This window comes from Argiope bruennichi, chromosome 8 (genome assembly GCF_947563725.1).
Source record: "Argiope bruennichi chromosome 8, qqArgBrue1.1, whole genome shotgun sequence".
Classification (NCBI taxonomy): Eukaryota; Metazoa; Arthropoda; class Arachnida; order Araneae; family Araneidae; genus Argiope; species Argiope bruennichi.
The window spans coordinates 94,641,948-94,654,866 of NC_079158.1; the positions used below are offsets into that span (position 1 = coordinate 94,641,948).

At 25.2% G+C, this 12,919-nt stretch overlaps 1 protein-coding gene across 11 annotated transcripts in view; it reads right to left on the reverse strand.

Moving 5' to 3' along the window:
- Window positions 1–391: 391 nt before the first annotated feature.
- The window catches only part of LOC129980952 (ecotropic viral integration site 5 ortholog-like), a 173,746-nt gene continuing 161,218 nt past the window's right edge, over window positions 392–12,919 (reverse strand). For all 11 annotated transcript variants that reach the window (XM_056091470.1, XM_056091472.1, XM_056091469.1 and 8 more), the window contains 12 exons: window positions 12,766–12,909; window positions 12,379–12,468; window positions 11,616–11,713; window positions 10,268–10,328; window positions 9,528–9,581; window positions 8,870–9,037; window positions 8,283–8,429; window positions 6,947–7,096; window positions 5,828–5,947; window positions 5,498–5,593; window positions 4,778–4,873; window positions 392–2,824 (listed from right to left, as the gene is read on the reverse strand). In XM_056091470.1, the coding sequence (XP_055947445.1) occupies window positions 2,573–2,824; window positions 4,778–4,873; window positions 5,498–5,593; window positions 5,828–5,947; window positions 6,947–7,096; window positions 8,283–8,429; window positions 8,870–9,037; window positions 9,528–9,581; window positions 10,268–10,328; window positions 11,616–11,713; window positions 12,379–12,468; window positions 12,766–12,909 (1,476 nt within the window). In that variant the 3' untranslated portion in view covers window positions 392–2,572. The remainder of the gene's footprint in view (window positions 2,825–4,777; window positions 4,874–5,497; window positions 5,594–5,827; window positions 5,948–6,946; window positions 7,097–8,282; window positions 8,430–8,869; window positions 9,038–9,527; window positions 9,582–10,267; window positions 10,329–11,615; window positions 11,714–12,378; window positions 12,469–12,765; window positions 12,910–12,919) is intronic.

Consider the following 12,919-nt stretch of genomic DNA (forward strand, 5'->3'; position numbering starts at 1 on the left):
TGATTAAATTAGATGTATACATTGGCTGCTATGCTATATTTTTCAAACAAATTTTTATAAATAGTTAGGTTTAATTTTAACTCTTTCTCTCTTCACCATGATGCTTTTTTGAGGGGAGGGGGCAAAAGTGGATGGAATATGAAGATTGCAATTTAAAGAGAGGAGGGGAGGGGGTACTGCTTTAGTATTTGACCCGAGTGGCTTTTTTTGTACATACACTTCTACGCCTATTGGAAAATTTTTGTTGTCGCCTGTGGTCTAACATACTTGATTATACAATTCATTGTTAAATAATACCAGGCTAGATTTTTAAAAAATAATAAAACATGAAAACTTAAAAATCAGTTTATGTGTATGTGTGAAGTTTCTGTAATGAAGAATGTGAAAACAATTTAATTTTAACTCAAATTTAATAAAACATTACACTATTTACATAAAATGTACCAAGTAGTAAATCCGGCCTCATAAATAATAGAGTGCTGGATCAGGTATACAGGATAAGTTAAGAAATTACAGCTTCTTGCTGCTCATGTTATTACACTATTTAGTGAAATAATAGTCACAAATTTCTATCAAACTAAATTTTTTATAGCAATGGATATGATAGTAGCAAACTAATCTCAATTTTGTTCATTGACATGTGATTATCTTTACATATTTGGCAAATCTGAATATTTTGTAACAGTTATTTTATAAACTTTTAATTTCCAAATTAAACAATACTTGCACCATTCAGTAAAACTTGTATAGCACCTCGTTCACAGCACAACATTCAGCATCAACAAATAGCATTTTATACATTGTATTATTTGGAAATAATGTATACCTTTTTTATAGAAATACATTTAACAATTATACATTTTATGTATTATTTAATATAAAAAAAGGAAAGTTCTTTTGAAATCATAATAAAGATTTAAACATAAAAAAAATCTCAAACATTACAAAAAAAAAAAAAAACTTTTATGTAACATTAATATTAACTTGGAACATGAAATATCACATTTTGTAGTATTTTATAGATCTAAAAAACCATAAACTCATATTACAAGAGAAGACAGTATGTTAAAAACATATACAAATTACAGAACATAACACAAACTTTATACAACTCATATATACAAAATAATTTTTGTAAACATATTTTCAATAAATTTCTTTTTTTTTTTTAATTTTTCGATTTAAATTAACTTAAAATATAATTTATGTTTTAAACAAATCGTATACCAAGTAATTTTTTTCTTCTGGTGAGTGTATTCAATGAAGTGCATTTAAGATTCAACATTGTGTAGACACTGAAAATTATTTTAAAAAACGATGCTAGTTAGATCACACATAGACGGATTAAGCAGTAAGCCATTCAAGCAATTAAGCACATAATAGCAAAACACTAAGCTAAATCATGCAAAAAAATGTGTTAAAATGTAAAGATATTTACAGAAGCAAAATTCATTCATTGACTAGCACAGGCACATTGATCAAGTTAACACCAAAAAAATATCAATAAAAGTGATGTAAAAATCACAATGAATGGAACCACGCAGCATAATTTAAAATTTGCTAATGTAACAAAATCACATTTAGTGGACATTACAGTTTTTATTTAAAAAATATATTAAATGCATTAAAGTATCTTGAGAGAATTTTAATTTTTAATTATCTCCTGGAAATTAAATTTTGTCAAATGCAGCATTAATTTTTCAGAAAAATCAACTGTTTTTGATTAATCACTGCATAAAAGTTGGATAAGGATTAGTTTTGTAAAACACGAAATGTATCAATCTTCATTTGCAGTTATTAATTAAGTTAGAATATTAGTTTCATGTAGTTTTATTATTCATTTGTGTTGTTAAAGGGAATAAGTATTAACTCATCATATTTTAAATGATTAATTACATAGAATTAAAGATTGGTACAAAATTCTTGTTAAAATTACATTAAAAATTTTTTGCATTCAAAATTAGTAAGAAAAATTCAATAGTATTTATTACTGAAATAGATCTAACATTTATACAGTATGTAAAAAAAACTGTAAAATCAATGGATTGGAAATGTTTTGTGTTTCTGTACTCATTAACAATATGAGGGAGTAAATAATACTATTGCTTTTTGTTTATGAGACTCCTGAGGTATACTTAATCCTAAACCTTCATTGGGTTGAAAATTCGATATAGTGGAAAATTCCACAAGTTAGAAAGAAACACAAATACATAAAAGTTGTTGTCTTTGACAATTAACCCAGTTACACAATTGAAATTCATTGTTTTATTTTGCCTTGTGGACGGCTAGTTTTAAAAAATTGATTGTGCACCTTTATGAAGAGTACGATCCACTTCTCTTTCAACAGACCTTTTGTTATTTTTTGTTTCAACTATGCAGTGAAAATTTTACAAAGTTGTCAACACAATGCACTACAAGTTTGAAGTACATTAGCAATCTAAACATCACACATAACCTATGAAGTGTAATTGGTACCTCCACTAAAAGTAACAAAACATGGACAACTGATATGTCATGATAGCTTCAGATGTCCACTCCATAGGCTTGGAATAATGTCCATTGAGGAAGACATTCACTGGGCATTCACCTTGTTTTTGAGCATTTCCAAAGTACTCGGAGGATGAATGTCCTTTGGGGAGAGGCGGAACTTGTACACTTGTTCGAAATTCCCCTCATCACCAGACAGGTTGTTGCGGCTCTGTTTCAGGGTTTCCAGAAAGTGGCTAATGTGTTTGAAACTTTTGTCTGTATTGTGATTAGCATCAGCATCCCCATTTTCCATCATACCAGTTAATTTTTTATTCAATTCCCTCTGTTCTGCAAGCTGAGGAAGAAGATAGAAGAATTGGTTTTGGAATGTGGTTTATTAATGCAATTCTTATCAATAAATTTATGTATTTTAACAATATCTTTTAAGTACAAAAACCAACATACATTTCATTGATGGATACTTTTTAACTGTGTTTCCATGTGCTAGAAACAAACTAACTTGATTTAATTTTTGTCCATTAGCCTTGTTTGTAAGATACAATAGCAGTATTATTTAAGATAATACATTAAATTGGAAATTAAATTAAATGTACTTTTCCTCAATAAATTATATAAAAACAATATAATATATTGAAAAAATATAACAATACTTTTAAATAGCCTACTGTCAATCTAAAATAATGTAATTAAAAATGTAAAAAATCAAATAAAAGCAAAAGAAAGTATTCCAAAAGCTTTTTTGTTTGGCATTTTTTAGTGCATTTTATTTATGCAGTTTCTTTGCAGATTCATACAATAATTTGCCATTACATGAGTATCCCTCCCTTGATGTTGGTCCTCCAATACATTTATGCTTTGATAAAATAATATACTATGCACTTCCTTAGTACTGCCATGATTTGCAGAAAAATTATCTGGACATCTGTGAGAATTTGTGACTTTATTATAATCTTATCTTTTATACAATTAATTTGTTTTGGTGGTCAATCAGATTTTCTTGACAGAAATGAAATCTACACTTTGCCGCATATCATTAATCGAATGCATGCAAGATAGTTCATTTTGAACTTGTCTGTTTTGAGGATCATAAAAAATTCCAGCTTTTTCTCAATTTAAATAAGAGAAACAGCTCTTTATAATAAGTATGCAAACCAAAAGTGGTCCTGATAAAAAGTTTTCATAAAATTAGCTCATTAACTATTGTTTTATATACAGCAATTGCAAGAAAATTCTGTCCCAATAACAAGATTCAAAAATGACATTTCTTTCACCAGAGCTCATGTTCTCTTGTAAGTAACTTTTTCCTTAACCTATCTTACAGTTTGATTCAGTTATAATATAAGCACAAGAAACAAGAATATTTCATGTGATTTCCTTGCTGATCAAAGGAATAAATAGTTAACCATTTTTAAGTCTATCAATTTACCCATCATCCTCATGTAATTTAATCTTCTGTATGGCCAAAACTATAATCTCATAATGCACTTTTTTAAAAAAAATTTTAATTCACCATAAGACTTTTCCTGTCTGAGAACAAATACTAAAATTCTCCCCCCCCCTTTTTTTCATATGACATTTGTTTAAGAAATAATTTAGTCTTTAAAGTTTTAATTAATTTATAATTTAGGTATAATAAATCTTAAAACATAGAGGTGATATGTAGAAACTTTTTTTATATATATTTGAAACCAATCCATCATACAGAAAAAAAAATCCTAAAAGTAAAAATCTGGTATTAAATTTAAAAAAAAAAAAAAATGTTGGCTGGTGTTGTATATTAAAAGATAATATCAAATACTGTCAATTTTCTCAAATCATCCATTTTTAATCTCAATTTTTTTGAATAATCTAATTAATTCTAAATCATGAAAATACTATTTGCTTATTTGTGAATTATTTTTCAGTTTTGCCAATATCAATAATAAACAAATACAGATATTTTGTAACAGGTTAAGTACTTGTATAATAGCAATGCTTACAAAGTTTTTCATGTAAAAGATGAACTCCTACGTTTAACCCTTTTGACATGAGTTTTGCATAATTGAAATTTTAGTGTAAAAATATTTTTTTTCTGCAATTACATATGTAAAAGCAGAATTTATTTATCCAACAGAGAATGAAGTCAGGTCTCCAAGAGGTATATGCCTTTTAGGCCCAAAAAGTTAAACATGTAAGTTAAAAATTTGTTTTATGAGCTTTCATTTAAAAATATAACTCAAGAAATAAAACTTCCAAAATTTCATGGAATAGAAAATGAAAATTGTTATGATAAACCAAAAAAACTTACTTTGACTTGAAGTTCAGTCACTCTTTTGCACAATATTTTTACATCCTCATTTTCAGCAGCAATTTGAGCTTGATTAGTGTCTGCCAATTCTTTAACCTAACAGAAACAAAATATTAATATTAAAAAAAAGTTCTCAATGATTTAATTAAAAAACAATAAATAAATCAAGCAATTCAAACAATTACTTTCCATTATTAAAATCTATAAAAGGCATGCAATAAATTACGAATACTTAAGGGTTTAAAAATATCATTTAATGTTTGAAAATTCAGTTTATATTATAACACAGAAATAATTTAGAATCTTAATTTAATCATGTAAAATAATTACAATAATAATAACTAAGAAAATGTCTTCTCCATTCTGGGAACCCATAATTCATTAGAGAGAAAATACCTGTTGTCAAATGCTATGAAAATGTGAAACTAAGCAATATGAAAAATAAATCATAATAATAAAAAAAATAATTCCTTGGGATGAAAATACATGCTTATTGCTTCAAACAAGCAGTATATAAAGACAGAAAGCTGCTACTTAAATTAGAAGGCACATAATTATTATTTTAACAATAGGCTGATTAGTTTGAAGCAACAAATGAGCTGTAGAAAAGGAAAGGTAAACTATTTTTGAAAAATAAGAACTAATACTGATGCCTAAATAAAATGAAATAAAAAGGATTGTATGATTAGTTTGAGGATACTGAATAATGCAAATACTAACCTGGTTTTCAAGAAGGGAAATCTTCTTTTTATAATTAGAAACAATATTTTTATGTTCAAGCTCCATTTTCATATTTCTTAATTCACTTTCATTAAGCTAAAAAAGAATGACAATAAAACAAGGTTATTTAAAAAACAAACAAGCCAGCTTTTCATAATTTTTTTTTTCCTCTAGAAAGTGGAAAAATGAGTTGCTTTCATTATAAATTAGTTATAAATTCCTACTTATACTTTGTATTGCCAATATTGCTCATTAAAATTTGAGAAAATAAAAATTAAAGTAATACAAACACATTAAAAACATTAGAAATATGAATGTAATGATGGATACCCTTTTCTCTAAATAAGCAACTCTTTGCTGAAGCTCTGCAACATTGCCTTTTCTTTGAGACACTTCGGAGTTCTTGAGTTCTTCATTGATCTGATTTGCAGCAGAATTTCCAACATATTTCTTAAAATAATTAAATTTATTATCAACAAAATGTATGAAATTCAGTAACACTAAATATTTTTGACATTATAAGGAATCAAGCAATAAAATTTATTAAAAAGTTTGCAATAGAGAACATTTATCTAATTTACACAGCATTTTGTCACTAAAATAAAAATTTAAAAGAATGGTAATACATAATAGTGTTTTGGAATATTGTTAATTTTTAAATGGCTAATCAATCATTCTAAAAAACAATCATAATGTTTTCAGTTTAAATTCAATGCAAGAGTAATAAAATTTTTATTATTACCAACACTTACATTTCTAATATTTAACTTTATTTATTTCACAATACTTGCATTGAATATTTATAATTCTAATATTTTTTAGATAACAGATGAAATTACAAGCATTTAATTGTTGTTGAATTTTTCTTTAAATTTTATATGTAGATTGAAAGAGTGAGGAAAAAAGATCATATAATAAAGAAATCAATATGATTTTAAAAATAGCAAATCCAAATGTTACATAATTTATATAAAATTCATTTGTAAACATTTCTTACTAATATGTGCAAAATGCTATTTGGCGTTTCATTATAGATATAACTGAATATGTTTTCATAAAAAGTCTTCCAAAAAGTGAATGACTAACATTTAAAATAAGCATGATAACATCCAGCATAACTCATTACAAGAATGAAACAAACACTAAAATAATGAGATATAAATAGAAAAAAAATGTATGTAAAGTTTGGCAGGCATGTTTAAACAATAAAAACGATAATCCTAAAAGTGTAGCATAGTGAAAGCAACTAATAATCACTGCCAAAATTTTTCCATTTACAAACTGAGCTGTTATTTTCTGATAAAGCTATTTATTTATATGTCTGATAAAGATTCAACTGTTTTTGACAGAAAAAAAATCAACAAAATTCGATTTAAAGTGAATACTTATGAACAATTGTGTTTATATATAAATAAAAAAATTTAAAAATATAAAAAGAGGAACACTAACCACAAGTTGAGATTGCAAATCATTTATTTTTTGCAAGAGTTCTTTGATATGCTGTTGAGCTTCAGACTCTCTGAGCTTAACAGCTATAAGTTCCTCTTGAATCAGAATAATTGTATTTTCAGGATATGCTTCTTTGAGACATTGATTGACCTACAATAGAAAAAAAAATCTTTTATTACATCAAAGTGTAATAATTAAATTTCTTCTAGTTGAAATTACATAAGCAAATAAACTTCGATCACTTAACTCTAATAATATTTATTTAATAATGTGAAAAATATTCATTTTGTTGGGTATTCATGTTTAAAAATCAGGACTAGTAAGAACACTAGAATGAATAGATATAATTAATATAATAATAATTAGAATTTAGTATACATTTAACATATTCATGTACAATAAGAAATAAAGATTAAAACAAAATAAAAACAATCAATGGACAAGTTAGCTATTTCTTTAAAATATAAAATTTTAAAAAAATTGAGGCTATACAAAATTGAATGCATTATTATGTGACATATAAATATGAATGTTACAAAAATCATGCCATTTTGCAGTACAATGGAAGTTATTACCTTTCAATTCATATCAGTAAACATTTTAGTCATATCATATGAGGCAAAATGTGAATATTTTGAGCACATTATTGAAATAAAGTGACAGACAGCTGTATAAGCATTCATAACAGCATAAAAAAATAACTAACTGAAGAATATTGTCACTTCTTTCGATTGAAAAAAAAAAACTCCCATATTGCTAGGAAATAAAAGAAAAATGAATATTGATTGATTGAGACATGATAGTTTTATTTCATTATTAAGCTAGATTCATTCAACGAGTATTTTTCAAACTAAGCAATCTTTTTAACAATTTTCTGTTTATTTCTGAATATTCATATGAAAAAGATTTAAATGCTCGATAACATCCTCGTATTTTCAAAGGAGATATTTCTTTTAAAAAACAATTGCCATAATACCTTAAAGCAGGTTTAGCTTAGATATAAGGAAAGAAGCAGCAGACACTTTAAAAATAGTTTCAACTATTTTTTTTTTAGCAATTTATTCATTTTAAACTTTTTTACAGAAATGATTTTATTTTTTTTAGATTTAATTTAGTTAAAAATGACATAAATAACTAAAATGAAAATGTCCATAAACCTTAGAAAAAATTTCACACTAAGTATTTTATTCTCTACTCTTGAATCTGTTTCAGTGAGACAATATATTAACAATGAACTATTTTACTTTTAAAATTGCCAGATATCAGGAAAACATGATTTCAATCAACAAATCTTACATTTTAATTTCAAACCCTAATCAAATGTAAATAAACATACCGCTTCTAACTCTTTTATCCTATGCAAAAGATCTTGCATAGCATCTTCTTTAGTGGCTTCCCTTAGCTTCACAGATATTAATTCTTGATGCATCGATTGTATTAAATCCTCAGTTTGATTATCCAATGAATTGTGTTGAGAATTAGCCTGAAATATTAAATTATTGCATTATTTCAATAATGATCATTTTAAGTTAAACAAAATAATACTAAAATCATATCAGCACCAGTTCATTTATATTTTAAAAATACTCCAGTAAATATGTAGTCTTTTTCTTTTCACTTCATTTCCATTATCTACTTTAAATTCCAATGTTTTAAAATATACTACATGATTAAGAGAAATTTCGTTTTTCTTAGGAATAAATTTGTTAAGAAAAATTCCTTTTCAGTGGATAACATGTTTTTTAAAATTAAGAAGAAATATGTATAGGTACAGAATTCATTATTAATATTGATATAAAAGCATAAATAATTGCAAAACAATGTATTTTAGTAATATATTATATATAAAAATCCTGGAGCATACAAAGTTACAAAGACAGTAAACAGAACTAATTTATTTGCAACAAGAGGTAATATACTAACATCATCAAGCTCCTTAATTTTTCTCTTTGCTGCTTCCAATTCCTGTTCCAGGAGCAATTGAGTCTGTTTCAAGGATGCAAGTTCTCTTCTCAAAGCATAACTATCTTCTGCCTCCTGTGCTCTAGTAACCTGACCTTGGACAAGGCGATCGGCCAGCGATGCACTTTCCTGAAATAAGCATAGACACAATAAAACAATGATATAACTGTTTACGTAATAAAAACCATTCATTTAATTTATAAGAAACCAGAAAACAATGCAAAAATAAGGAAATTTTCCAGAATTTAGATCTGAGCTCTCATATCTTCCCAGCTCATAAAAAAATTTAGTGTTAATTTAAACATCAAGAATTAGTGTTTCTTAAATCAAATTTTGAACAAAATTTAAAATGAATAAAACATAAGTTTCTTAAAGGAAAAAAAAAAAAATTATGAGCAATATTATGAAACATTTAAAATTTTTCACATCATTTTTTTGTTGTAATATTTGATTATGAAAGTGCTTTGTAATTATATAATGATAAATGCATAATATCGAAAGTATGCATAACATAGCAAATATTCCTTGATGTAAAGATGCAATTTTTATGAGATGATGCAAGATCTAAAATAAAAATATTTCCCAGAGAAACAAATTTCCTAAAAAAAGAAAATCATACCAGTTCCAAATTTTCTATTCTCTGTTTCAGCAACTTATTCTCTGTTCGAAGTCTCTGAAAAATATTAATATCAAGGTAACTATCAAGTAGCAACAATTAACATTAACTTTTCTTTAATTATAAAAATAAAGAAGCATTTTGTTTATAGTAACTTAACATCTCAAAGATATTTTACTTTTAATTAAAGAAGAAAAAGTAAATTAATCTTTGTTTACTTATACAGTGATAAATTATAATATAAGGTAAATAAAAATTTTTTTTAACAGACTAAGCATTAAATTATCATAAAAATGATATAATTATTACAAAACACAGAAATTGTGTAAAGGTAACAAGAATTAATATCACGGAATGATAAGAATAAACAATGTATCATTTATCAATCAATATATAATTAAAAATTGCTTAAAATTATTATAATTACAAAAAATTAATCATAAAATGATAATCCCAAAAATTCTTCATTCACTTTTTAATAAAAAAATCAATTTTTGAATGCAATTTCTGAATAAATAAAACACATTTAACTAACAGAAATTATGTTACAATCCACCGTATTAAATATTATTAATAAATACAGTTTTACAAATAATCTTTCTGAATACTGAATACATACTATCATGTTATAAAAAATCATCACAGACCATAAATAAAAAGAATTAAAAATGAATACATAAAAATTATTAAAATTTTAAACAGAAAAATTAATATGAACATGGTAAGTAAGATTTCAAACTCACTCTAAGCTCAATCATTTCTTCCTGCTCCTTGGCTTTGTAAGAAGTATAATCCTTTTCTAATCTGCAAGTAGAAAGACCAATATTTATATGAAGATTAAAGCAGAATGTATGTCAAATCTTCTTTTGTTGATTTCATATACTGAACTTTTCTTTCATGGTAAATTTCTCTTATCACTCTTTTACTATCTTATTTATTTATTTTCATATCCTTATCATTTTTTCCGTTTTTCCTTCTTGACATAATTTTTAATTTTTATCTTTTTTATCATCCATTTTTTTTTTAGTTTACTTATATATCTTCTTATTTATTTTTTCATATTATTCCTATACATTTATTTTTCTTTTATATTTAGTTATATATATTAAGATATATGCAAAAAAGTTTTGTCAAATGGATTTATTTTATTTTGTGTGAACAGGTTCTTGCTCAATTGTCTGATTAATTATTTACATGTCCATTTCGGATAGATTGACTTTCATTTTACTCTTCTTTTAAATTCTTCGGCTGCATAACTTATGTTTCATAGATTTCAGTTAAATTTCGTATAGAAGAAAAAAATAAGAGCTATTTAGTAAATTTTCAGTATGTAAAAAAGCATACATTTGTTTTCTATTGAAACATAGAATACAGGAAAATAAATTCTCAACCATTAAAAACACATTTACAATTGCTATTCTAAAATTTTAAAACACCATGTAATATTATTTTCCTATACATTTATAATTAACATACATAAATTTTAACTACACTATATAAAAATAGGATTGGTGATAAAATAAATTACACAACATTTTATATTTTAAGTGTGTCTCATTATCTTGCTCACAAATAAAGATAAATTTCGGAGTTTAAATTTAATAATTCTTAGATTTGTGAAAATTTTTTTGCCAATAAGATTACAAAAAGCTTTAATTCTCCTAAATCAAGCATCTAACAAATATAATTAAATAGCAATGAAAAAAAGGCAGAGATTTTACAAAAGACAAAATAGCTTAGAATAATATGATTTGATGCAATGAAAAATACATTACATTAAAACATTGATAAATAATTCAGTGAATTTAAAAAGAACTAGCACTGCAAAACTATACAGAGGAGTATGGTCTGTCAATAAGTACTGCAAAACTATGCAAAAGCAAAATAGGATTTTTAAAATATGCATGTGGATGCAATGCACAAAGAAAAATTTCATTAAATCATACAACATAAATATTTAAAAAAATATATTTGCAGGAAAAAAAAAACTCAACTACTATAAATTTCTCCCCCATTTTAAGGAATATTTTTATGCATAAGGCTATAATCTACAGCACACTTTACTATACATGGAAAATATAACACACTTACTTTTTCATCTTTTTGGAGCTATATTTCACCTGCATGGCTAAACCAATTAAATAATCTGGATCGGCTTCACATTTGGCTGGCATTTCTTTTTGGAAATACTAAAAAAAGATATAAAATTTGTTTTTGATTAAAGAAAAAAAAGGTTCAAAAAATACATTGAATTTTGTGTATAACATAGTTAAAATTGTATAATTTTAGCATTTATAAATTAAAAATGGTGTCATTTAAAATAATTCTGTTAAACATAGAGGTATTTTTTGTCACATTAACTATGATTATAATTGCTCTTATTCTAATTTTAATGTTATAAATAGTTCAAACATATAAGCTAATTATACAATTTGTTATAAGCTGAGAGTTTTTAAAACATTATTTAAGTGAACATCTAGAAGAGAAATGAAACTTGTTGAATGAATGTTTGAAATGAATGTTTTGCAGTGGAAAACAAAATAATTAAGTATAAAAGAAATTGAAAATGAAAGAAATCATTAGATAAGCAGTGTGTAAAAGTGTAATTTCTGTATTAATCAACATAAATATTATATAGATACATAATTAGAAAAAAGAATGAGCATTAGAAATTGTTTCATCATCAAATATACATATTAGTTACTCACACAAAAAAAGAGTTGCAAATATGATCTTAATAAATTTTTTGAATAAGTTTTTATTTCTAAAAAACTTATAAGCTGTAATAAATTATTATTTAAAATTATCTATGTTTTTTTCTTTCAAACTACTAAAAAGTAGCAAAAACACCAACCCTAAGCATTCCCTCCATGTCATGCTGTAACAAATCTTCTTTGCAATACTGTAAAATGGCCATACCTATACGAAAAATCATCTCCATTCCCTAGATTAAAGAAAAACATATAAAATTAAAAAAGCCTTTTAACTTTATTAGTAACAGATGCTTTCAAACAAGTCAATACAAGCCTACTATTAGAATTATTTTTTTACACACTAAAAATTTAGACAATATACAACTGAGATTTACATCTAAATACAAAGGATTTAAAATAGAATACCTTTATTTTTAATGCACATTTTTTATGGAATTATTATGAATAAAATACAGATAAATACTTAGTTTTGCTTTCAAATTCATATACAGAGTCATTGATACAGTTTATAAAAAATATAAAATTACCTCGGACAGAAAGAGATCCATTACTCTGCAAGCTAAATGCAATGAAAGGGACGAAGTAAACAAAGTCAAAAACCAGGACGAAGCATACATGGACGTATGAAAACTCTGAGTTTGAAAATGCATGTGAAGTTCAGGAATTTGCTCCTAGAGAAAG